The 27745-nt window shown below is 35.7% G+C and overlaps 1 protein-coding gene across 4 annotated transcripts in view; it reads left to right on the plus strand.

Annotated features, from left to right (window-relative positions):
- Positions 1 to 27745, plus strand: part of FCHO2 (FCH and mu domain containing endocytic adaptor 2) — a 97564-nt gene that overhangs the window by 8349 nt on the left and 61470 nt on the right. For all 4 annotated transcript variants that reach the window (XM_065655682.1, XM_065655683.1, XM_065655684.1 and 1 more), the window contains exons 2-8: positions 1766 to 1857; positions 7563 to 7637; positions 8946 to 9087; positions 9187 to 9339; positions 14123 to 14227; positions 21050 to 21148; positions 22270 to 22366. In XM_065655682.1, coding sequence (XP_065511754.1) covers positions 1766 to 1857; positions 7563 to 7637; positions 8946 to 9087; positions 9187 to 9339; positions 14123 to 14227; positions 21050 to 21148; positions 22270 to 22366 — 763 coding nt within the window. The remainder of the gene's footprint in view (positions 1 to 1765; positions 1858 to 7562; positions 7638 to 8945; positions 9088 to 9186; positions 9340 to 14122; positions 14228 to 21049; positions 21149 to 22269; positions 22367 to 27745) is intronic.

Below are 27745 nucleotides of genomic sequence, written 5' to 3' on the forward strand. Positions count from 1 at the left end.
TTTGGAGTAGTTAAATAATAATTTTATTTTGTATTCTAATTGAAAATATTGGTGAGGTGTTAATTACAGTGTTATTCAGGTTGGTTTGGAATGCTGTGGCATTCAGGGTTTTGAGTAAATACAGGAAATTAATAAGCTATGTATTAGTGCATTAGTAGTCAAAATTATTGTGGGCTTCAAACTACAAGGGAAAATGTGACAACATTTAAAAAAATAAATTACGTTTCCTACTAATTGGTGTTCTTATCCATTTCTTTTTCAAACTTATAATTTAGTTCTGCCTGTACTTTGTACAGACCTTTCTGTAATTGCACTTATGCTAAATTGATCTGCATTTTGATGAACTTTTTCAGGTTACAGCTGAGCGTAACTCTAGGAACTGTGGTTTTGTAGGTGTTTTTTTATTTCAATTTGTTTGGTTTTGTTTTCCCCAATGCTTGGAAAAAGTAAAGCAAATAATCCGGGCTGGTAATCTATGTGTTGTGTCTGTTAAGGCAGCTTGCTATATTTTTTATAAGACTGTATTATCTAGTGCGGTGAACACAGAAGTGGGCCTACTACCACAGCTGCTGTGAAGTTCTTCCATCTACCCATGGCTGCTTCCACTTACTTAGCTGGTGGATCCTTGCCTGCCTTCTCCTTGCTCCCACCTCTTCTGCTGAGCAATGCAGCTCTTTTGTCCTCATAGTCATCTGGATGTCTGATCTTTATTTTTCTTTGCTAGCTTTGTTTTTCAGCTGTATAATTTCCCTGATCAGGTGTACATTATGACTGCACACATTTTTCCACAACAAAAGGGATGGAAATGTTTGGAAGAGTGTATGACCAGATGTTCAGGCTCTTCTCACTGGAGATAATAGACGTGCTGTTGTGAAAAGTCCAGGATTCTGCTTCCGATCTTTCTTTCCTTACCACTCTGAACACGCATGCAGTTTTCCTGAGGGTGTGCTTCTGTGTTCTTTGTAGCAGCAGCATTATGGATCCGAAGCTTTTGGATGGGAGGAGGGGAATGGGTAGTTTAACAGGAAAACTTTTATAGTAGCAGAGCTATTATGCCATGCCTTGCCACGTCTTCCTTTCATTTGTATTGTTGCTTTCTCCTGTCTGGGGAAGTTCACCATAGTGGCAGAGGTGACAAGCTGGCTGAATTTATTTATCAGTGTTTACACCAGTGTCTCTGTTTTAATGGTGAGGTACACCTTACTCACGGAAAGATATTTTAAATTTTAAAACTAAACTTAGGCAAGTTTAGAATAGGCAAAGGGAAGTTACCTGTGAGAAGGAAGAGATTAGTGATTTTTTTTTTCTTCTTTTTTTTTATTTTTTAACCAATTTTACAAAAAATTGAGCATGAGGAACTGAGGAGGCAGGATATCCAGTGATCCCAAAGTGTGAATTTTAAATCACGGAAAATAATGAAAGATACGAGAGAGTACAATAAGTACATATTTAATAAGATGGGAAGTGAAAGAATGTAAGATCTGGAGATATCCAGAAAAGAAATGGCTTTGAATAAAGCCTAGAAATATGTAATAGGAGAGTTGTCATTTGAAGGCTAGTAGCAACTGCTGAGGTGATTTTAGTTTGTTTTACATATAGGGGATTGAAGGGAACTAACAGCAATTGGTAAAAAACTGAAGCATTAAAAATCATTCACTTAATGAAACTTCATCAGTTATTAAAATGCGTAGGTTCTATACTTTGTTCTGTAATTGCTTTGGCGTGTTGTGTTTCATAGTTCTACTTTCTTTTTGTTAATCTTTAGGGGGAAAGGAACAATGGCTTTGATGTTCTCTATCACAACATGAAACACGGACATTTGTCAACAAAAGACTTAGCAGACTTTATAAGAGAAAGGTAAGTATTCATCCTCTATAGAGTTTGTTGTTTTTATTTAAATTTATGCTTAACAATAATATGCAAAATATGTAAAAATCAATGAGCATTTAAAAATATCTCTTAAATCCTACCAGAACATCTAGGTTTATTCCATTCACTTACAACTGAAAAGTGGCTCTTAAGCATCAAATAATAACAGGCCTCTAATTTTTCAGCTTTGAATTAATAAAAAAAGAGTTAAAAGCCAGAAGTGTCACATTAGGTGTCCAGCAGTTCATTTAAATTAAGCCAATTTTTTGGTCGTGTTTGGAAGAAAAGCAATAAAGTAGCAAAAATTATCAGTCTTACAAAGTTTTTGACCATAGATGTGCAATTAGGATATTAGCAACTGCTAGGATGATATTAAAAAAATATACTTTCTGATTAAGATGTTGAGAACCTAGGTTTGTTAAAGAAAAGGAGGTGATATGTAGGGACAAGAAAGTAATATGCAGAAAATAACAGGACTTCTTCTCTATGGGATGGAAGGGACAGAACTGAAATCTGCAGATGTGGCAACTTCCAAAACAGATGACCTAGAGCTGTTTTTAGTTCTTCTTTGTGAAAGATGCCTGCTGCTGCTGTGTTGACCATAAGAATTTTCATTCTGGACAAAATTAATTATACATCTGCTTCAGAGTTTTGGACAACACATGGCAAAAACTTGCAAAAGACCAAGGACCTGTTTCAGTGAAGGTCTCTTACAGTAAAAGCTATCCAAAAAACAGCCTTTGTTTTCTGGAATTTTTTCATCAAAATTTCAGTTTTAGCCTCAAACAGAACTCAACAAATATTTTTTTTTAAATTTCTGCAAATGTAACCACCACAAATTCACAGGTACTCAGATGCACTGACATTTGCGTAGTTTCAAAGTGAATTGGAGAAAATGACAAAAATCTTTCCACTAAGTAAAAATGGCTGAGTTCCAGAGTCCATGTGTGATGAGCTGTCTCCTGTTGGAAGGACTATACAAACTAAGAAATCTTGCATTTCAGGAATCCCTGATTCCAGAGAACACATTATGAAGCCAGAGAGGGCTCCAGTGAAATCCTGCTTTGGATCGAGCGGAGAGATATTACACTGTTCATGCTTAGGGTTTGGGAGGCTTTCACTTTTAATATTGACCATTATAAATGGTTGCCTTGTGTTACCTTCATGAGTGCCTGGATCTTTCCTTTGAAACCTGCTTTAATTCTTGGAATCAGTCGTTTTTTATAGCAGTAAGTCATAGACCTAAGCTGTACATCAACTGGACACGTTTAATTTTATTAGTTTTATATCCGTTGCATTTTGATTTGCCTCCATATTTAGATCAGAAGCTCCCTCACTCACTCTGCTTCTTATCCCATTTACATTGTATTCTTTTGGCATGCTCCATTTCATTCACATGGGCCCTAAGGTGAAAGGTCTTATGCAAATGCATTAAAAAAACTTGATGCTATATCTGGTTTGGATTGTTTGCTTTATTGTCGTGACATAAAGAAAACTCAGCAGTTGTTTCTACACAAAATTCCTGGTAAAAAGAATGTGGCATTCTAGGGTTTTTTTCCACTCTTTATCAGCTCCTACAAGTTGAATCTTGAATGAGATGTGCCTTTGCAATTAATAAGTAAAAATATTTGCGCCTTTCTCTGCATATTAAAAATGTTTCAGTTGAAATTACTGCTCATTAATTCTAGTGGTTTGTCAAGAAGGAGGCTTTGTTTTTCCCTAGTTAAACAACTTTAAGTAACATTTAAGACTAATGATTAATGACCATATAGAAATACATGAGGATCCACATGGGCATTTTATCCTCAGTGAGAGATCAAGAAATGTATCTTCTGTTCTTGTGCATGGATGTGCCAAAGAGATATGCAGCTGTCTTAGAGCATTTTTGGTAAAATATGTGAAAACTTTTAGTTCTCATTAAAACACTAACATTCACTAGAATGCTACTGCTATGTTTTAATCTATTTGACAAGACTGCAATATAGTCCCTTAAGAGCCACTTGCCGTGGGATTGGAAAACATGTCAGTGATGCAGACCAGGAGCAGTAAGTTCAGTCTTTTCCAGTGACATTCTCTAATCAGGATATTAAACCTGGAATCCTGTCCATTCCATTGTGTTTTCTTCAGCTCTGCTTTACTGATGCATCTCAGTTTAATAGGCAGCCAATAAAAAAAAAAAAAAGCAGTTGAATGCACAACAGTTCTTCCTTTTCAAGTGAAGCGTGCATCACTGATCAATCTCAGTCTAAGCTAGCAGTAGTTTGTGGTGTATGGTTTGTAGTTTCAAAGAAATTGATGGACCTTTTTAGTAAAGATGTTTACAAGTGTCCATGTCTAGGCAGTGAAGCCCTTCACTGCCATTGTGAAGTTACTGTTGGGGTGTCAGCTGATTTCCCGGGAAGTAAATATGGTTCAGTAGCACACATTTATTCACATGGGTCAAATTCTTGATCTCAAAAGAAATCGGATTGGACAGTACTTCAACACTATTTTACAACAGCCCAGTTGTCTCGACCATATTCTATTTTGCATCTTTGTTTATCACAAAAAATTAAGAGGTATTGCACACAATTATCTTTTCCCTTCCTTTGTCCACAGATTATAGTCTGAATATTGTTTTGCAGTACTGTTTTCTGCTGGAAATACATAAGTGGATGAACAACATTTATTAGGAGCCTCGTAGATCCTAGTGTTTTTATGCCCTGACTTTTATGTACCTGGTTTTCTGAATGGCTCCCTATGAAAACTAAACTTAACATACGTTTGAACTTTCTTCACAGCTGTCCTCCCATTACTTTTGAACATATCAGCCATTTTTTTTTCAGCGGAGACATAGGAGAGTGAAGACTGCTGGATAAGTAGAAGAGACAAATCTGAGTTGTTGATAATACTTCTAACAAGTCAGAGAACTTAACATCTGTATGTGCTGTTTGACAGTAGTCACCTGGTCAGTCAGGATTGCTGGAGTCTCCGTATTAGCCAGAGAATTTGCTTTTTCTTTTTTTTTTATGGAGGCATCTAAGAGAGGAAAGATGTTTGAGTGTATTTGGATGTACAGACTGCTTAGGGCACAAAGGACACATGTCTCTATGAAGTCAGTCTCTGTTACTTGCTCTGGTCAGAACAGTGTTTTGGTTGTGTGCAGCGTAATGGGGAAAGAGTCTATTGTACCCTTTAGCCTCAGAAATAGAAATGACAAAAAAAAAAGAAAAATTGTATAAGATGTGGGAAAATGTTTTGGTTTTAATTATAGTCAGCTTAAGGATTTTTAAAAGATTTTTCTTTCAGAACTTCTCTAAGAGCTTCTGAAATTGCAAAGTTGTTTCCTCTTAAAACAAAAGGGTTGGAATGTGTTCATTTTTAATAATATAATGTTTATGTACTGTATCTGCTGTTCCAAATGGATATGCCTAAAAGGAGCAGAAGCTTTCGTCCTTGGCTGTGTTCAGTAAGTCAATACCAATTCAATTTTCAGCAGTGTTGTTTCACTTCCTCATTTTTGTTTTTGAGTATTTGGTAATGGACAAGTACTAAAAGAACTGAGAAACAGTTAGATCTATGGTTCAGGAATACATCATCTGAAAGAATGAATTTTGTGGTAGGCAATCTGCTCAACGTTGGTAAAACTTGGGTGGAGCAGGTTATTTATCTGCTGGAGCGTAAATATCTTTATTCTGTTCTTGATAAAGTGTGTAGAAATTTTGTTTCTAAAGAAGTGAAAATGTAAGAAGGTTGGGCTACCCCCACAGGTTGTGGGGGTTTTTTTCTTTATTACTGGGAAGATTTTGTAGGTGAACTCTCTTGTATTTGAGTGTTTTTAACACCTGAACTGTTTACAAATAAGAAACCACTGTGCTTAGTTAGGAGCTGAATAGGTGTTGTGTTGGCTTTCCAATGTTTTTTTCTGCACCACTTGCCTGTAAGCATCATAAAACTAATCTACTTGATCAGAATAAACTGGAAGTGCATATATTCCCATTTAACTTTTAAACATTTAACAGATACCAAGCAAAGACGGATTTTCAAATGGGTGAAAATTAATTTACTGAGGCATTCCTGCTCTGGGTAGTCAGTTGACAGCACAGATGTGGATATAAGTGCCCAACTGGTCAATAACAGCATCTTTCGGTTGTCAGGCTTTGTAACTGTCATATGTTGATAAGATGTGGTAAACAGAACTCTAGTTTTGTGGAGATTGCTCAGGTAAGTATGCGGTAAATTGTTCCAAAGAAAAGAAGTGTGGATTTTGGTCAGGGAAAAAAAAGGCACTGAGCTATCAAACTAGAAAGCTTTGATAGAAGGTATTGATAATCAATCAAAATATATTGTTCATCCTGTTAATTAATTAAACATCAGTGTCTTTTCTGGATGTCTGTACATATGCACTTGTTGCTGTGCAGTGAACAAGAATTCCAGACCTTGGAAACTTAAACTTTTTCATATCATCAAAAATACTTATATATGTGGAAGGATAATAAAGTTATTTGACTTTTTTAAGGTGAATAACTTTGCGGTTGTTTGTGGGTGAGATTTAAAATGTAACTGAGTTATTACATTTTACAGTTTAATCCTCTTCTCCAAATTGATTGTCTAGCTGACTGGATAGTTACTTTGGAAGTCCAGTAGGCTTAAATACATGCCCCACTGTTTCAGGTGACAACTGCTACTTTGTTTCATATTTTCATACGAAAACTCTTTTTTGCTTGGAAAGTGTTGCTGTGAAGGAGAATGAAAAACCTCTGCCTCAGTGGTTATAGTCATGGTATAACTTGAGAGAGGAGTGAATTCTTCATCTCCCTTCTCTCTTTTGCTCCTGAATAAAGGAGGAAAGAAATTGCTTCAAGCTTTTGTATTTTCAAGAAAAGGCAATTACAGTATTTATTCAAATCCAGAATGCTTCTAAATCTAAGTTGACACTACATATTGATTATAGATTTAGCATGGGAAATTAAAATAGTGTATATCTTTACCTTAGTAATAGGAGGGCGAGGAAGACTGATGGGGAAAGACATCGCAGGGAGTCACTGCTGTCATACGCTGTGTGTGACTGCTATTCCAAGGCAATTGACTCAGCAGAGGTTCTAAGGAGGAATCTATGCCAACCCTTGGATTTTGGATCCCCAAAACACAAGTTACTTAAAAAAAAACCTGAACCAAAACAGAAACAAAAAACCACAAACAAACAAACAACAAAACCACAAAACACAAAAATCCGCTTATAAAAAAGACGAGACCCCATTTTATTTAGTGTGATTGCTCAATAAGCTTTTGGTTTGTTTATTTTAATGTTTCCATCACAAATTATTTCATTTTTTTGCTCTGTAAATCTCTGCTGTTTAGACAGTGCTAGGCAGGTGATTGTTATGTTGCTTTCTTGTGACTGTTACTAAAGAATGTTAAAGGCAGAGAGGAACAGCAGAGAGTGTAAGAGGAATCATCTTTTTCAAGTCTTGGGTCCTTAGGGTTTCTTGTATCTGTTCCCTGCAACTTTCTGTTACAGGCTTCTTAGATATATATGTATATTTAAAATATACTGTGATTTTTTTAAAATAAAGTTTTTGAAGTGTCATTACAATGGAGTCATTTTCAGCTAAATTTAAAAGTCCTCTGTTTTGCAGCTTTAGAATGCATATTCATCTGTCTTCAAATATCTTCCAAATTTTGATGATGCTTTTGATGGGTTACTTTGACAGGGCTACAATAGAGGAGGCATATTCAAGGTCAATGACAAAACTAGCCAAATCAGCAAGCAATTACACACAACTTGGGTAAGTGTACATGAGAGAAATAATTAACCGTATACATGTTAGGAATCAAGTTTGATTCTGAATATTTTATTGATGATGTTGATGGTAATGTAACTATGACAAAGCAAAAGACAGTACAGTTCTTTATTCATATTAAAAAAACCCAAAATAAACAAAAAAACAAAACCACAGGGGAACTGTCTGTTCCTCTGTGTTTAAGGTTGAGTTCTTTTCAGACGTAATAAAGAATGTGACTTTCTATTCTGTCCTCCCAAGCCTATGGTTTTTATTCTGAAGAGAGAACATATGGTCTGCAAATGTGGCAGTAAATTTATCTATTTGTATTATTTCTGCTTTCTGAAGTGTTATCTGTGTCCTCTGAGATGTCAGGAATGAGATTTTTTAGTAGATTTATTCTATAGTTTAATTTACATTATATAGAGGGGGTATATTTTTAAAAACTGGAATGGTTGGATATTTTTTCATTACAAAGATTATGCCAACAACTCAGACTTCTTAGATGAGGATGCATTTTTTTATTTGTAGTAATCACAGCTAGAAATGCGGGGAGTTTTCATCAGTGGATACCAGTTGCTGCTGCTCTTCAAATGTTCTGTAGCGGCATGCTAGTTTGAACATCAGTGCTTTAAAGGCTATATATAGTTTTGATGTTTTTCAGCAGCATTAACCAGGAAACCGAGGTAGAAGCCTATCTTTAGAAAAGCTGGAGAAGTCCGTCCAGTAGAGAAATCTGAATCAGAGCAATGACCTGTCCCCCACCTTCCTTTGCATTCTGGTTAATCTCTGTTAATCAGTAAATCCCTTTTAGTGGCAGACCATCTTTACCAGTGTTTTTTGTTGTGTTTTTTTTTTTTTTTTCCTGCGTCTTGTGGCTGTTATGATATAAGACAAGTAAAAGTTAAATAACCAAGTAATTTCTGAATTGTTTGAACTATTCAAGTATACATGTACAAATACTTCTACATGTTAAATTTTGAGCTGCTCTTGCATCATCTTTGGGAATATTGCTTGTCATTATTGTGTGCTTATGACAGAGAAGATTAAGTGATTTTTGCTGTGTTTTACTGATTAGAGTCAATAGAAGTAAAACATAAAACATGGAAAAATTAGTAGATAGGATTCCAAGTAAATTTGAAACATATTTAATACAAATTTATAGCAGTTGTTGGTTTTTTTTGTTTCAATTTTAGGAACAGGACTGAACTTCTGTAAACTTATCAATTATACTTTAACACTATTAAAAAAAATTACTGACAACTACAAGGAAAAAATCCAGATGAACATTACATATTGTTTTCCTCAATCTAGGACATTTGCACCAGTTTGGGATGTGTTCAAAACCTCAACAGAAAAACTAGCAAGCTGTCACTTGGATCTTGTGCGGAGATTACAAGAGCTAATAAAAGAAGTTCACAAGTATGGAGATGAACAAATCAAAGCTTATAAGAAGGTTATTAATTTTTTTTCTTATACATTTCCAAGGACTTGTTAACATCTGTTGTTCAAAATTAAAATGGTTTGGTTTTGACGACTATGTGATATTTGGCAGACTAAAGAAGATGTTTCAGGAACATTGGAAGCAGTGCAAAATATTCAAAGTATCACTCAGGCCTTACAGAAATCAAAGGAAAACTACAATGCAAAGTGTGTTGAACAAGAACGTTTGAAAAAGGAAGGAGCGACACAGAGAGAAGTTGATAAGGTAGTTCTGTGACTTTAATTCATCCTATTCTCAATCAGTAAAACATTCACATTGTATTTGTAAGTGAAATGCTCAGAAAGGACTAGAAGTATTTAAAAGTAGTAGTTGTGACTATATCATAGTGTGCCTTATAATTTGAATAACTAATTCTATTTTGTTTACAGTTACTTCCTTATCTGTTCTATCTGCATTGCAGTTCTAATTCTTTATTTTGTAAATACCTGCATCATACGATAATATTGTTTAGTGCTTTTACAGAAATTACATATTATTGTTTCAGCACCTGTTATGTTTTGGATACATTTCCTTAGGTAAATATGCAAACCCTCAATGCCCTTGCTATAGATTTAAGTGGCAGGAGGTTTTGTGTAGTTCTTTCAATGAGATAAAGTAGCTAATTATATGAGTATTTGAAGCCTGTTCCATTGTGAAGAAAACCAAGTTAACATTACTTTCAGCACTAATTTAACAGGTTCCAGTTTCACAGAGCAAAAACCCAAGGGATGACTATCTTGTTGTTGTATTTAGTACTGCCCTTGGGTCTTGCGGGAGCTTGATCCATTCACAGAATCACAAAATGGATGAGGTTGGAATGTACCTCTTGCTGTTCAAGCCAGTTGCCCAATACCACATCCAGACAGCTTTTGAATGTCTCCAAGGATCGAGGCTCCTCCAGCTCTATGGACAGCTTGTTCCATTGCTCAGTCACCCTCAGAGGAAAAAGTATTTCCTGATGTTCAGAGGGAACCTTCTGTGTTTCAGTCTGTGCCCATTGATGGCCTCTGTTCGTGTCACTGGGCACCACTGGAAACAGCCTGGCTCTGACTTCTTTGCACTCTGACTTCAAGTGTTTGCATACATTGAAGATCCACCTGAGCCTTCTCTTCTCCAGGCTGAACTGTCCGAGCTCTCTCAGCCTTTCCTTGTGAGAGAGATGCTCCAGACCTTCGTCATCTTTTTGGCCCCTTACTGGACTTGCTCTGGACAACCCAGAACTGGATCCAGTACTCCAAGTGTGGCCTCACCAGTGCTGACTAGAGGGATGATCTCCCTTGACCTGAAGTTGTCAGTGTAGCTTTTTCCTGTTTTCAGGAAACTAAGTAGTAGAGGAAAGAGGTCATATTTTCCTGTCTCTAAATATGTCTTCTCTTTTTAAATCTTGATACCTCTGCCTATTTCCATTTCGATTTCCTGATCTGTGTAAGACTCTTGTTCTTGTTAGAACAGTTGTAGTGCCTTTTGTACTCCTATATTGATGGAGCAGATAGAGTTGGTTTTTGTCTTTTCACTGATGACTAAAGTGATCCTGTTGACCGTGTTCTGATTGTTTTATCTTTGATATAAATCTAGCATTTTTTTCCTAGCTTCTGTCTCAAATGCCAGTCTGTTTTGGATTCTAGAGATGAATCAGAAAAATGTGGGTTGGCAAATGTTTTCCTGTCAGTCTATTCAAAGTATGATTTTTCTGAATTCTTGTAAATAGATTGAAACTTTTCAGTAGGAAAAGTTGACTTGATGGAGGGCTTGTTTTTAAGATGCAACGTTGTCCTTGTTCAGTTGGAAACAAAAAAAAAAAAGTTCAGTCTGACTGATTTCTATGTGAGAAGGGAGAAAGGGGAAGCACTATAGGACGAATTTACTGTTTTATGCATCTTCTCTAGATACTTCTGTTTGAACAATTAGGCCATAGTTGAATGCTCAGCAAGTACTTAAAAAATTTCTAGTAGGAGCAGGTAACCGTGACTTTCAGATCTCTTCAGTCATGTCTTTATTCAAATTTACACTCGTAATTTCAGAAACATGGTGACAACCATTGTATTTATTTATTTTTCCATTGTCAGATAATAGGTTTGTTACTTTTAGCACATGAAATGCATTTTCTATCAAAACTGCAGAATAACTACTTAATCAGAAAGCAGAGGATCTACACAAATATGCTAAGAGCCAGATATTTGCAGAAATACTTTATGGAACAATTTGAGGAGGTGTCTGAGACCCTGCAGTTTTCATTGCAGCTGAATGTTAGTGTTAACTTGTGTAATAATTTCCTGTTGTTCTCTGACATGTGAACTTCTCTATTTGTAGTGACTTGACAAAAAATCTTGACTGATCTTTATTCTTTCACTAACTGTAAATCTACTAAATAGAGTTCTATCAATTGCTGCACCTGAGAATAAACACATCCTGTTTTCAGAAGAGATTACTAGTTAATCATACAATGTTCAGATGTTTTGTCATTTTGTCTGTCGTGATGAGCAGGTGTTTTTTGTAGATGCTCATCAGCACATAACACTCATGATTCTGCTCATCATTAAACATGATTACAAGAGACAGTGAATGTTTTGGTTTTGCCAAAATCTCATGCAAATGGAGATTATATAATGCTTTATGAAAAACCTTATTTTTAAAATATTTTAACTTGGCGTTTCCTTCCTTTTCAATGATTATGTTTGGAATAATTTTATTGCAAAGCAGTCTTTAATTATTTTTAAAACCAAGTGTTAATAGAGCACCTTGTACTTTCAGAGTAGTAAATGGCATTTGGGAAACAAGATAGGACTATTTTCTTCTTGGTAATTTCCCTGTGTGAATGTGCAAGAGTGAGAATCATAAAGTAAAATTCAGGACAAACAACTGATGGGTTTGATACAACCTGTCATGTTCTTCTTTTAATGCCTGAAGGATCCATATTCTTCATACAGTGAAGTATGTTCAGGCTTTGTTATGCTGGGTTTAGAACACTACGCAACTAAAATCTGCTAGAGTTTTATTTGCAACTGGAAAAATGGAACTGTAACCTTGGTTCCTCTCCTTTGAAGTCCCAACTGGTATTTCCTCAAGTGAAAAAGTGCTAACACTATATCATTACTCACGATTTTCAGTTATTTTTCCTCCTGTAAATTGCAGAATATGACTCTCCAGAGGGCATCTGTCATGGTTTAACCCAAACTAGCAATATAACCACAATAGCTGCTCACTCACTCTCCCAAATAGGGGAGAGAGTCAAAAGGGAAGAGAGAAACTTGTGGATTGAGATAAACACAGTTTAATAAAATAACAAAATAATATAATATAATGGAAAATAGAATATAAAATAAAAGATACTCAATGCAATTCCTCACAAACTGCCTGCACTGAGCAGCCAGTCCCAAGAAGAGAGAGCTTCCTGGTCCCAGACAGCCGGTCTCAGGGAGGGAAGAGCGAAAAAAGCCAAAAAGGCAGAAAGACCCAGAGGCCACTGTCAAAATGGCAAAAGGCTGAACTAAAAGAACTCCCAAATGGAATTCCACCAAAACGGAGCAGAAACCAGAACAGGTCTCCATCTCCCTTGCTGGCAAATCCAACTGTCCTTAAATACGAAGCATGATGCTAATGGGATGGCATATTGTCACTGATCACCCTGGATGTCAGTCAAGCTCTGCCCCATCCCTGCCCCCCTTCCTCGCTCCTCACACCTGCAGGCACAGAGCTCAGAACAGGCCTTGGCTCCCAGACAACAACTAAGACACCAGTAAGCTCTTACGTTCTCTTTGTTCCAACTCTAAGACACTGGAAAGGTGTTGAAGAAAAATATCAACTCTGTTCCAGGGTGTTGTGTTCTCATTCTCAAACTAAATCCAAACAATGACTGTTCTAGGTAAGAAAAAGAAAGTTTTTAACTTCATGAAGCAAATTAATTGACTTTCAGTCAAACCAGCACAGCACCTCTGTATTAATTCACTTGAAAGTTATAGATAGTGGTCAGCTTTAGAAGTCATTGCAAGTGAGAAATAGTTTCTGTTTTTACTGTGGGACAGATGTAATTAATTTGAAAAAGAGGAGGAGAGCTATTCATAGCTAGAACAAATAGTAAATATACAGCTGTCTTCACTGATGTCATGAACAATTCCGGAATACTTTGGAGTTACAACGGATGGAAAATTTCAGTGAGATAAAATAAGCATGTTGAACAAAGAAGCTAGAAAAAAAGCTGGTGTTCAAGACAATTTTTTTCATCGGCTTTTAACTTGGAAATAGCAAGAATATCGAAGGTTTGAAAAAATCCATCTTGTGTGTCATGCTGTAAACTTTGAAAATAACTTTTTCGCTGCCACAAAAAATCACTTCATTCACTTCTGTTCTTCATGTAATACTGGGATTCTCCTGTATTTTGTCTTTTAAGAATATTAAATCCCCAGAAAAATATTATTTTGGTTTATGAACAACAAAAAAATGTTAAAAATCAAAAAATACTATTATAGACAACACTGAGCTGCATAAATCTGCCCATCAGTATGTTCTGTATTCACTTTCAAATATCTCTTAGCCTTAAAATTTACATTGTTGTAATGCCGATACTTCTGAATTTCTTCCTTCATTTCTAACAGAGAACTCTGTTTTTAATTATTGACTCTTTCGGAATTTCACAAATAACTGGTCTGTATTTCAGCCCTACTTTCTTCCTGTTTTTCTGTTGCAGATCTAAATATTTGACAAAGGCTAATTAGTTAACTTCAGCAGTACAAATTTTATTTCAAAATAAGTATATTATAAATCAGTCATTGCTGATAAGTGGAAGGAATTTAAATGAGGTGATTGCTTTGTTGCTTTTTAATGTGGTTTATGTATAGCTTTCGATAGAAATCTCTAATGGCTTGAATATGAGTTATTTAGTGGTGAAAATCTGTTTTGACGCTTCACTGTTTTGATATGCCCCTGAATTTTTTTAATAGTGACTTTAAACACCTTGGATTAGATTGTATGTGTGACATTTGACACTTTTTTTTTTTGTACTGATCTACAGGCAGCAGTTAAAACAAAGAAAGCTACAGATACCTATAAACTATATGTTGAGAAATATGCTGCATTTAAAACTGATTTTGAACAGAAAATGACAGAAACTGCACAGGTAAGGCTTATAGTAAATGAGTTACCTTTAAAATAGATTAATATGTGCTATTTCATCTCTGAAGACATCTGAAACCAAAGCTTTTGAAAAATTGGTTCAACATAGAATGATCTTCTGTGGGAACTGATATGAACAATAATGTGAGAAGTAATATGTTTGAGATGCAAACACTACCACTTATGTTGTGATGGCACTGTCCTTGAATGACACAGTTGAACACTAGCACTCTCGAAAGACTTTTAGAATAAATTTTTAGGAAGAAAACAAAATTAACTTCTGGAAGTATTGCAGATGCATTGCGATCATGTGAGAATTCTTGTGAATCGCTGTACACTCAGAACTCATTCATAGGAGTTTTAATACTGGGATCTGTCATGGTTTTTTCATTATCATTCCAGCAAAATACTTTAGTTACACCTTGTTAAAGTGTCTTCCCAGGGTTTACCTGAGGTTGTGAAAAGTCCTTACATCTGTTCAAGTTTATGTTGTTGGGTTTTTTTAAAAGACTTTTAATCTGTATTCCAGAGGCTATCAAGTTCTCTGTATGATTGCATATGCTGCTGCTTGTTACATTTTAAGGTTTCTTTTTCAGATCTATTGGTATCAGACCTTTTTCCATTGCCTCAAATCTCAAAAATCAAACTTCATCGATTCTGCTTTTAGTAGTAGTAGTTGAGGACTGGTTGACATACTTATTTGTATATGTTTCTTGGTTTGGTAAAACTTTTACAAGATGGGAGTTTTATTTTTCTTGAAAATTCCTTCCTCTCTTCATTAGTTTCAAAGATTCATTATTGGGCCTAGATGGAGATATTAGGGAGATACAGTCATTCTTGTGTTTTTAACACAGAAGTGGGAAAGTGTTAGGATTTTCTTTAACTCCTTGGTAATACGGATTTCACAGCATGGGGATTGTGTAGGCTGATATGTAATAAGCTGCCCTCTCCTAAACTGTAAGCTGCATTCCTGCTTTGAGAACTTCATTAGAATTTGATCTAGTTCATCTCCAAATAGATACTCAACACAGCTATTAGAGAAAGGTTACCACATGTATCACATACCAGAACTCTTCTCTTCCACCCCTCCCACCCTCCCCCATCCAGACATTTGCAATGAAGTGCCCAGGCATGCTACTGCAAAATTCTTCTTTGACATGACTATTACATTAGGAGTCTTGACAGCCTTTCCTTGAAGACTTTGCAGAAGGCATCTTTTAGTGCAGTATCCTGGCCAAGTTCTGGTTGAGGGAGCTGCAGTCCTTACGCTTTTCAGTTTGAGTTAAATTATGTACATTATTTTTCTCTCTTAAAAGAAAAAAGAAAAAGAAAAAAGATTACTTTTAAATGCTGTTTTTTTCATTGTAGAGTGTGAAGCACTGAGGATTGCAGTTACTCAGTGGTATAAAAAGGCTTTATTAAAAAATAAAAGTTCAACAAGAAAAAGTATGGGTACCATGGTCTGGGCCATAAGACCTGTTGTACTTCTCTCTTATCCCTGATGTGCAAAGACTTGTTTTCAAGACATGTTTTAAGTTAGCATTGCTGTCAAAGTAGCAGTTGTCCTATTTCCATACTTCTTCCTTTGTCAAGTATTTATGCAAGGAACTGTCTTGTAGAACTAATCCTGCTAAAACTAATGTATGAAAGAAGGTTGACTTTAACCCAGAAGAGACCTGCAGTCTGATTTATTAAGAGATCACACAAGTATTTGTGCTGGCACAAAGACAGAGGCAACGTGGTACCAAGGGCAGAGGACTGCATCTTTAAGCTGGCTTAATGTGACACTGGCCTGAACTTGCTCGCGTATGTGTCCGCCTTACATATTTACGTCTGTTTCCTTAGCATTGTGTGTGTCTACTGTAAGTTAAAATATTTATGTATCAGTTATCTCTAGGCAACTTGATTTGGATTAGGACTGGCATGTGTGGTTACAATCACTTGAGAATTTGGGGAATAGGCAACCTCTTCAAATTTAATTAATATGTATCTTAAAACAATTTTGGAAACAGGTATAATATAATAGCAAGAAAAGAATCATTGAAGTGTAACATTCCTCCGGGAGAGTTTCCAGAAATAAGAGTAGGTGGAATGAAACTGATGTGAACACCTACTCCTGCTACCCAAAATGGTAACTTTTTTGTAGTGTTCCTGTTAATTTAACTGTTGTATTTTCTCCATAAGCATTCTAGTAACTCCACCATTTCGTAATTTGTATGAATTGTAATGCAGCCTGACTTCTTCTGCTGTAGACCCCGCCTCTTGCTACAAAGAAATCAAGTAATTCCAGAAAAAATACTGATCTTTTCCGTTTATTTGTCTCAAGTCATATACAAGTGCAGCTCATTTGGATCAAGAAGTTTCTGCCTCTTTTTTATTTACCTTGCTCTGGAAGTTACTGAACCCCCACTGAAATAGATCCTGTGAATGCTTCTGATCCACTGCAGAGCAAGTTCAGTCAGGTTGCGTTAAATCTTGGTCTCACAAAAGCTGTCTGCTGTTGATTTGTTACCTTAAAACAGGGGTGTCAAACTCATTTTCACCAGGATCCACATCAGCCTTGCAGTTACCTTCAAAAGGCTGAATGTAATTTTAGGACTACTTATACAGTCCTAAAATTACGTTTATACAGTCCTGCTTTAAAAGGTCTATATAAGCTTAATCAAACAGATTTAAGTCTTGCATTTTTGAATGCTAGAGTTGGTTTTAATTAACAAGAGCAAATATTTGTAATAATCTACTAGATGTGAAACTGGTTTTGAGAGCAACAGGAAAGTAAAAGGCTTTCGGAATCAGAAATGGTGTGTGGCTTCTTTCCATTCCATGGCAACTCAATAGCACTAGTTTCACCAGTTTCAATAGCACTAGTGGAAACTCAATAGTTTCCACTCAATAACTGCAATTACATATTAACTAAAAAGGGATAAAACATTCAGGTACTCTTATGCAGCCATTAGCTTTTCCGATCCTTCTCTCCTCTCTGACCCTCCTCATCTTCCAGAATGTTACACATGAACACATTTTCTAATCAGAAATACCATAGAAATACATCATACTACTCCTCCACACTTCGCTTGAGCAACTTGAGATATTCCTGTTAGCACAAGCAGGAGAGGGAAACGCTGGCATCACGTAATAATGCAATATACAGCTGGTAAAATTATAAATACCTCAGAGAAAAACAAACAAACAGAACAAAGTTATTTCAAAAACTACGCTGTGCTTTCTTCTGCAAGGCCCATTTGTTCTGTGCACAGAGAAATCCCAAAAGGTGTTTTCTGTTACCATAATTTCGTTGCAATGATAACCCAGTAGTGCAGGGGTGCCAAACTCGTTCAAACTCCGTTCTCCTGTTCCTGCAGTGCAATGTGCACACCTGCACAAGGGTGGGAACAAAGTGGTGGGCTGGATGTTTGACACCTGTGCCTCACAAGAAAGAGATGGTGTTTATAGCAGTTGACTTATTGCTCTCTGAAACAATAAGAAAAAATTAACTATGACTTTAACAAGCTGGCCTTGCTAAATTGCAGTGTAAACTTGTCTCCAGTGAGCAATGAAGACGTGAGTAATGAAAAGGAGTTCTTGTTTAGAACTGACAGAAGATAAACATGAAGAGTATTTGAAATAGATTTTATTGTCAGTGAATTCGTGAAGAAAAATGTAGCGGCTTTCAGCAAGCAAATTAGTTGGGCTTTTCGTCATGTACTAAAAAAAAAAAATCCATTTGAACAACCCATGACAACAAAGGATGAGAAAAGAACTATAACACCTTATTTTGTATCTAGAGACAGAACATGAAGGTGCTCTTTGTTCAGCTTTCTTATTTGTGTTGTTAGGTAGGTATTGGATATTTAAACCAGGCTGAGATATGGAGAGAGAGAGAGAGAGAACAAATCGTTTTACTGTATCAGATGTTACAGCTGGAAAAAACCTCACCACGCTTTTGGGCTGCTTTGGGTTTTGTTTGTTTGTTTGGGAGCAGGGGGAGGCAGGTACAGTTAGGATCTCTTTGATTTGGGTTGGGTTTTCCCAATACAAAAATGGTGCAAAGTTATGTCTCACTACAAACCACAGTAAGCTGAATTTAATTCCTTAACTGCAACAACCCTTTTACTTAAAATTTAAATTTTCACTTGACATGATAATGGACGCTTGGAAACTTTTCACATCTGTCTACACTGGAAATCAAAATTGCCATCCTGCTAGTATAAGTCACATCTATGGAAGTCGCTTTAAGAATAATGATGTAGCTGCACCTACAGTTTAGTTGTAGGGGGCTACTCCTAACATGATTTGATAGGAAAAATAACAACACTTTTGAATATATGGAAGCCCACTTCTATATGAAGCACAGCCTAGATTATCTTAACTTACAGCACATTTCACTTGAAATACACTAGTTCTGAAAACAAAATCAATGAGAAGTGTGAGCATTCTCAGCTGTTTCAGTGCAACATCGGTTGGCTTAGCTTAAATTTGTCTTATACTGTTCACATAGTATTTTTCTGAGGACAAACATCTTGAATTGCTGTGGCATTATTCTAGGTAATCATTCAGTAATGTCCTCACGTAGCTATCCTCTCTTCTTAAACTCCACCGATCTTGTTGCATAGATTTTATGTATTTTTCCTTTTTTCATTATTTACTATCTTACCTGTAGTTATCAAAAGGAAGGGACTCACGATATATTATTTGAGAGGTTAAATTTTGAAACATATTGTCTTCCTAATCTTGAACTGCTAGTTATGGGGTTTGCTGCAATAAACATGGAAGGTTTTATTGTGATTAAAGAAGTAGGAAAATATAGTTCACTGTTGTTTAGAAATCAGATTTGACAGAAATTTCTCACGTTGAAAGATTTTTCTGAGTAAAGCTATAGTTGTATTATGCTATTGCTATACAGTTGCTAAGAAAACATGTTGTCTTATTTGCCCGATTTTCCATCTTGCTAGCAACTTTTAAAAAAATCACATAGCACAGTCAGTTCTTGGAATGGATCAAATAGCTGAAAGTGCTAAATTATTCTCCAAAAGTCTTCTGTCTTATCTAGAACTGAGTAGAGTTGAGTTTGAATGATTTTGTTCTTGAGCAGTCTGCATATAAATAAAGTTCAAGAATGAGTAATAATTCATTTTTAAAAAACATTGTAAAACTTGCAGGAAAACACAGACTTACAAAAAGGAATAATGCTTACTTAAAATGTGTGTACTGAGTTGGACAGCTAAAGATCCTTTTGATGATTTTTCATTTGTACTGTAGGTTAAAACACTAAGAAGTGGCTCACATTTGTTGGATCATTAATGCTACAGAATTATTTTCATACATGTTTTTAAAATGGGCTGCTCTTTCAAAAGTGAAAATAAACAATTTGGTTAATGATTATGTTTGCGATATGGATAATGTAGTTGTATTATGGTACCTAGCTTTATACTTTAGTCAGAACATCTTTGTATTATCTGTTGTACAAGGCCAAGATGGCTCTACTTCAAAGACTTTAGATCTTAAGTATAAAAAAATAAGCAAGAAATAAGGAAACAATTGGGGAAGGGGATGCTTTCCACTAACATAAGAGACAAAAAAATCTCCAAATGGCCAAGTGTTTTGATATGCATTGTAGAGAAGAGTTTAAAGGAGACTGGTACCTCTGTTTTGCAGAGTTTTGTGGGGAGCTCAAATCAAACATGAAGGAAACATCATTGGCATAGTCTCAAAAGTTGATTTTGTTAAAATTCGGTAGTGGAAAAAGGCACACATTGGAAGGTAACATTTGGTACATGTATCTGATAGTAACTGAGAGCAGATATAGATATGGACCATAGATAGTTTTGAAAGCAAAATAACATTGTTTATGTAATAAGGCAATCCCTAAGAAGTAACATCATAGAGTAGGCTGCAAAGGATGACCACATCCTCTATAATTAAGAGGAAGGCTGCTGGATTGATGGCTAGAGAGGCATGTAAGTATGGGAAAAGAGAGACTGAGAGTTTAGAAGTTAAGAGATATTTGACTTGTCCGTATGGAGTTGTGTTTGTGAATCAGAGTAGCAAGAGGTGTTAAGTGTGGAAAGATGGTCTTCAGAGAACTCTCTACATATTGGAGAGAGGATTAAGTGGTACTCCAAAGTTCGAACACACTTGAAAGGGCAGTTACAGAAATAGGAAGAGAACTAGGAGAGAGCAGGAGTAAAGATTTGAAGACGAATACGGTTGACTGTTGGAGAACGTGAGGACACATTTAGTTCTGATCTTTGGCTAGGAAGGGGTCATTGAAAACATTGCAAGTTATTTTAAAATGGCTGCCAGTTGGATGTCTTGGCAAAATGGAACAAACTGCAAAGATTATGCATGGTGAGTTTAAAGATCAAAAAAATGAATCATATTTAAAGCAAAAAAGAGCATAGATTTAACTAGAAAAAGAGAAAGCATGTGTATATTGTGAGCAGGAGAAGGTGCTAAGAAGGAAGTGCAAAACAGATCCAGAAATAAGATTTCTGGGTTTAGATGAAAAGACAAGACTCTTCGGTAATGGACAATAGAGACTTTTTTTTTTTTTTTAAACCCTTCTAACTGTATTTTCTTTTTGTAGAAATAGGTCAGATATTCTGAAAAATCCAGGTAGATAAAAGTTTAAAGAGTAAGCAAAAATGGATAATGCTTCTAAAAGGATTTATTATATTTTAAAGTAAATTATTTCATAATAGTTATTTCATAGCTTCTTTTCTTAAACATGGTAATTACAATGGTCATGATCTGAAAAATATAATTGTGTGGTTTAGTATTTGAAGAAATATTTTCATTATGGTTTATTGCTTGTATTTGTTTACAGAAATTTCAAGACATTGAAGAAACCCACCTTCTTCGTATGAAAGAAATTATAGAATCATTTTCAAATACCATAAAAGAAATTCATTCACAAATAGGAGAGGTAATTTTTTATATTATCATATCTAGCATAATCCAAGTAAACAAATTTTTCTTATCTATTAAATGGAACATTTCTTACTATGTTTCTGGTAATTACAAAATCACATCTTTCGAATTATGGTTAAGTCAACATAAGTTCAAATTTTTATGGCTTCTTGTTGCATTTTTAAGTTCAGTATCACGAATTTTACAAAGCTTCAATAAATTTTGTCTTAACAGAAAGCAAAGTGTTTTGACAATTTGAAGAATTTTTAGTGTATTTCAAATTTCTGTTGTTAATTATTAAATTAGCACTCATTTAACATGTTATCGGGATACTTGTACTTTTCTTTGACTAAAACTTCAAATTATATTGCTCTGAAAATTTCCAAATTTTTGATACACTTTGGATCTCCGTAACAGAAGCTTATATAGTATAATTTCTTTAGATGTAAGTTGGTTTAATTAATAATCCGTATGAGTAGTCCTTAGTTTTTAGATGTTTTGAAGTTTAGTTTTATTTGTGTACACTTGATTTGAGTTGCTATTTTCCTCAGTTTTAAGGTTTTCTGCTAATGGATGATGGTCACAAAAGTCATGCTATTTACTTCTAAAATGTATACATACTGCCTTCTTGGAAAAACTTGTTACTAACAGCATGTGGTTTTTCCTTTATCGGATCAAAAACATCACAACAGTAATGCTTTTACTCAAGCAGGTGGGCGCTGTGATAATACATTAGTAACAGTTCACACCCTTAACTGGTGCTGACTTAAGAGACTGCTTGTCTTGCTGACATGCTAGTGGGACATGTTGCTGATAAATTCATAAAGTAATATATACACAAGTTGTTTCAATGGAAGAAATGGCAGTAAATCCTAAACTGACCATCAAGCTCTATTCTTTCATTCCTTGTTTGTATCTGTGTTGTACACATGCTTCCTATTACTAAAGCAAAGAAAGTATAATATTTCCTTGATAAAACGCCTGTTGATTTTTGGAAGCCCTGTAATAAATTTTAGAGGGAAGTACTTTAAACCTTAACTATAGAGAAAACTACTTTTTAAAGTTAATGACGTTATTTTGATTACTGGTTTTTAAATTCCTTTTGTGTGTGGCGTGGTGTTTTCTTTTTATTTGAAGGTGCATGAAGAGTTCATTAATAATATGACAAATACTACAGTTGAGAGTTTAATACAGAAATTTGCTGAGTCGAAAGGAACTGGCAAGGAAAGACCCGGTAAGAGATTAAAAATAACAGAGTAGGAAATGTTAATTTTAAAACTGTAGATTTCCACTCCTAATAAAAGGTCAAAAGCCTGTTCGTTAATGTGTTATATTTTTAATGTACTTGCAATTTCAAATTCTGAGAATTCATTCGTTTTGGTGTTAATGATTCATAGAAATTGATTAATGCACATTTTTTTATGTACGTGTAGTATTTGTGTTCTAAAGCATGGCAATTTGTAACTATGAGCCCCTCTATGTTGACCTTCATGTGAAATTTCCTTACACAAACTGCATATCTGCTATGTGTTTATGCTTAAATTGTATGTCAAAACCTTATTTAATATAAATTCATTGATACATTCAGAACAAATGTGTCTATAAACTTGCTTATTGAACTGCTGGAACAGTTGCATCAGTTTATTTGATTAGCTTATAAAATTATGCATTTTAAGAGATTGTATGTAGATTGTTCTTTACTAAGCAACAAATGAAGTTGTAGTTCCTGAAAGTACTGCATGTTGGTTGTGATACATAAGACTTTCCTGGGCTGGTGTAAAAAGACAATCTCTCAGTACTGTGTAATTAGCGTTATAGGAAAAATAAAGACTTCACCTTAATATTTGGGCATGAATGCACAGTCACTAGGTATGTGAATACAAGAATTCAGTAGTACTTTTTTCTATTTTATTTAGCATCAGGAGTCCTGACTAGCATCTCTGTCTTCTAGCATAGAAGCACAAAGGGTTTTTTCAGAGCAAGGATGTACATAACAGAGTAAACCTTGAGAATTTATATTAAATTGTTAAATATGGTTACTAGGTGTTTTAAACATTATTTCGTATTCTTTCTGTGATCTAGCAATGCTGATACAGTGTGGGCTGAGGTAAGATTGTATATGGAACATATTTCAAATGTTTCCTGTGTATTTTGCAATTTTTCAGTAAAGATTAAGAAATAAAAAGCATGACCTTCAGGGGTTCGAGTTCAGTTGTTCTGAAATCAGGACAAAGATACATGAAAATTCACTGCTCCGACCTGTTTTTACTAGGTACTGCTGAGATATCATGGCTGGGGATCTCCCTCTTGCATTTAGGATATTGACTTTGAGTTAAAAAGACACTTGCTACTGTAACCTAGAGCACTGTGCACTTCGAGTCATCCATGTTATTAGTGTGGCTTTTTGCTAGACAACATAGTATTTGCAAAAAAAGTAACACTTCGCTTTTTTTTTAGTGGGAGAAGTTATACACACTCTACTTATTTGCTACTTCACCAAGCTCTTCAAATCCCATTAGAATTCTCTGGGGCCAAATAAAAGCTTTCATCATAGCAAATTTCATTTCTTCAACTCTTTTAATAGTGAAATATTCTAAGGAAAGGTAGTGTGTTTAGTGTGGAAAGGTATGCACCTTGAATTTTCTTTTACAGTGTCAAATTATTGTATTGATATCAACTTTGTAGAGCAGTCAGAGGGAAAGCACAGGCAAATTCAGCAGTAAAAGAACACAAAAAATTCACAAGAATTGTGAAGCGTCCAAGATAGGAGCCTAGAAACACAGACTACTAGTGATGTTAGTTATGGTTACTGCTTCTATTATATTCATTTCGTTAACTTAGAATCACATAACTTTGAGAATTAGAAAGATTTGGAAGTTAAAGTGAGGTATCATCCCTCTAAGAATGAGATGGAAACATCCAGTGTGGGAAAGACTGCTTTTTATTGATTAAAAAAAATACTTTTCTACACTTGAGAACTGTTCTTAATAGAAAGGTATTTTAACTCATGGAGCAAATGTCGTAAGTCTTTCTGTGCATGATGCTGATGAAGGAGATGGCTCCTCAGATAAATCTAAATATTCAATGTAAAAATGATACTGACTTGGTGTACAAAAAAAGTCATAGAAAAAAAGTCACTTGTTGCTTACAATTCCAGTCCTAAATCCCTTTGAAGGAAATACTTCAAAATCTCCCAGGACTATGGGCCCAGGCCTTCTCCCTTCTGTATTATTTGTGGGCTGGTATACTAAGTTAGATGGTGGGCTGCTTTCTGAAATACTGAATTTTGAGAACAAAATAAACTAAAAAGGTACTGCATAAGAAAATATTTTATTTTATTTCAGTATATTCTAGTTATAGTTCTTAGCAGAATTTACTTGCTCTTACTTGTATCTATAAAAATAAGAATGAATGTGAAATGAAGTACTAAGAAGGGCTGTTTTATTGCATTGACTATGAACAATTTATGGTAAAGTTTTCTAGATATAGGCAATTATTTTCTTTAATTCTCATCTGCATATCTGAAATTTCTCTTTATATGATGATGTCCTTTATGCGAGATTATATGGGCTCCCTCTGGTGGCTGATTTCTGTCGCCTGAAGTTGTCATATACAGGAACTTCTTCAGTTTAATACTGCTTTTCTAGTACCAATAGTGTTTCTTGCCGGCAGTAATGCTTTGTGAGGTTTTTTAAACTTCATTTATGGACTTATTTACAGTGGCTCTTTTTAAACTGCTACCTAAATAACTTGTCAGCTTTATCACCTACTTCTTACTGATTTCACTCTAAGTATTTTTATAAATTTTAGTTTACATTTTTTAGTAATACAATATTTGAATAAATTGTATTCATTGTTTGTTTTCTTACTTCCATTCAGCGTAATAAAAATAGCCACAAACATCCAGTCACAAATCTTGTAATTTGAAGTGGAAAAAAAATCACTTAAATGTAAAACATTCAAAAACAGAAAGAGAGCTGGCAGGATATGTGATGACTGGTCAGGCTTCAGGTTGGAATTTAATGTATTCTCTGAACCATTTCTAGTATTCAGAGAGACCTGTACAGGCTTGAGGAGTGGATCTGTGTGAACCTCATGAGATTCAACAAGACCAAGTGCAAGGTCCTACACCTGGGTCAGGGCAACACCCAAGATCCGTACAGGCTGGGAGACGAAGGGATTGAGAGCAGCCCTGCTGAGAAGGACTTGGGGGTACTGGTGGGTGAAAGGCTGGACATGAGCCAGCAATGTGCACTTGCAGCTCAGAAGGCAAATCATATCCTGGGCCAGCAGGTCAAGGGAGGTGATTCTGCTCATCTACTCTGCTCTGGTGAGACCCCATCTGGAGTCCTGTGTCCAGCTCTGCAGCCCTCAGTACAGGAAAGACATGGACTTGTTGGAGAGAGGCCAGAGGAAGCCACAAAGATGATCAAAGTGTTGGAGCACACCTCCTGTGAGGACAGGCTGAGAAAGTTGGGGTTTTTCAGCCTGGAGAAGAGAAGGCTCTGGCAAGACCTTATTGCGGTCTTCCTACCTAAAGGGGGCTTATGAAAAGATGGGGAAAGACCTTTTAGTGGGGCCTGTTGTGACAGGACAAGAGGTAATGTTTCTAAACTAAAGGAGGGGAGATTCAGGCTAGGCATGAGGAAGAAATTTTTACAATGAGGGTGGTGAAACACTGGAACAAGTTGCCCAGAGAGGTGGTAGATGCCCCATCCCTGGAGACATTCAAGGTCAGGTTGGAATTACTATGCCCTCTTCTCATACGTGGGGAACTAACTGTGTGTGTTTGCCCCTGTATTAATTTTTGCCCACTACACAGTTTACCAAGAAGGTACCTTGAAGGCCGAATTAGAAGACTCAGCTGTGTTGCATTGTCCAAAAAATTGGGAAAAACAGCCAAGTCTAGGTTATTTTTTTTCATTATTTTTTTCTGGTGTCATTGTTAGTGCCTGTTGGTAATTTATTAAGTTGTCCCTCTTAATTTTTAAATTTTTCTTAAAACTTTAATAAAGGGGAAATCCTTTATTATTGTAATACAGACAAAAATTGAAAGTTTGGCTCCTTAGCCCTACAGTGAAACAGTGGTCTGCAAATGGCAATTATTACGTATGCTGCGCTATTATTCAGCGTGAGAAGGTGCTGGGTCATCTTTTAACTGTAGTGAAAAATTTCATTGGTGTTGTGCTAGCTTGATCCATCTTTCACAGTCTGCATAAACAAGAACATGATTTGCAACGGCAACACGCAAGTAGGCAGAGAAGATTTGGCAAAGAGGAATTGTCATATGCAAGCTGTCTTCTAAATGTACCAGTGAAAACATCTACAATTTGGGCTCTGGAAAATACAAGCCCATAAAAATACTTCCTGTCTCCATTTGTTATCTGTCCAACAAATTCGACCTTTATGGAGGGGCTAGAAGTAGTCTGCTATTTTAAAAACTTGGTAAAATTTGTGTTTATGATCCATCAGCTCTTTGGATTAAATGACAGAAGTACCTTACAATGTTTTTATCCATGATTGCTGTTGATCAGAGGAGGTTTAGGTTGGGCATTAGGAAAAGGTTCTTCACCCAGAGGGTGCTGCAGCACTGGAACAGGCTCCCCAGGGAGGTGTCACAGCCCCAAGCCTGACAGTGTTCAAGAAGAGACTGGACAACGCCCTCAGACACATGGTGTGAACTGTGGGGTTGCCCTGTGCAGGGACAGGAGTTGGACTTGATGGTCCTGATGGATCCCTTCCAACTCAGGACATTCTATGATTCTATGATCATTGGCTCTTGCACATAGAGTAAATCATTTGACTTTTGTTCCACTTGTCCTTTTATATATTAAGAAGAATAGTGTAAGTCATTTTATTCAAATGGTACTTCCACAGATAAGATTCAGAAAAGGACAGATGTAAAATTCATACTCCATTTCCTTTTTCCACCAAATCTAGAAACTGGCGATTTGGTTAGTAATGTATCAGTAATGCTTGTTTAAAAAAAAAAAAAAAAAAAAAAAAAAAGTTGTTCTGTTGTTTCTTGGAGCTGCTGAAGCCTATTTTGCTTTATTAAAAAATTGTCTCAAGGCTCCTGGTAACTCCAGTCATGGGAAAGTTTGAGGTCATGAATGTCAAATGGAGACATTAATTTAGGATTTTTTTTCTTCTCTTTTATAATTTTGAAATTCTTTCTGGGAAGGCTATCAGGTAGTCTAGAGCTGAGGAGATCTGATACTGATTTAGGACAGCTGTAGTGTCAGAATATCCACTGCCTCAAAAGGTGGTGCATATAAAAAAAAAAAAATCGTGGCGTCCTTGTCAATGTCCAGTTGATCCTTGTCGGTTCTGAAGGAACACATTTAGGAGCTCTGTTTCTGGACAACTAACACATTTTGCATTTTGAGGTCTTAAGAAACAGTGGTTTATTTAGGTATGGCATTCCTACTGAAAGCAATGTGGACTTTTCGCAGGCTGCAAAACTGTTGATAAAGCATAATGTTTACTATTTGGATGGCAAGCAAACAGTTTAATCAATTTCTTACAAGTTCATTAGTGCTGCCAGCATTGCCTGTTACCAGAATCACAAAGCATTAAAGCTTCAATTTAGTAAACATTTAAAAAACAATAT

The sequence above is a fragment of the Caloenas nicobarica genome, chromosome Z (genome assembly GCF_036013445.1).
Source record: "Caloenas nicobarica isolate bCalNic1 chromosome Z, bCalNic1.hap1, whole genome shotgun sequence".
Classification (NCBI taxonomy): domain Eukaryota; kingdom Metazoa; phylum Chordata; class Aves; order Columbiformes; family Columbidae; genus Caloenas; species Caloenas nicobarica.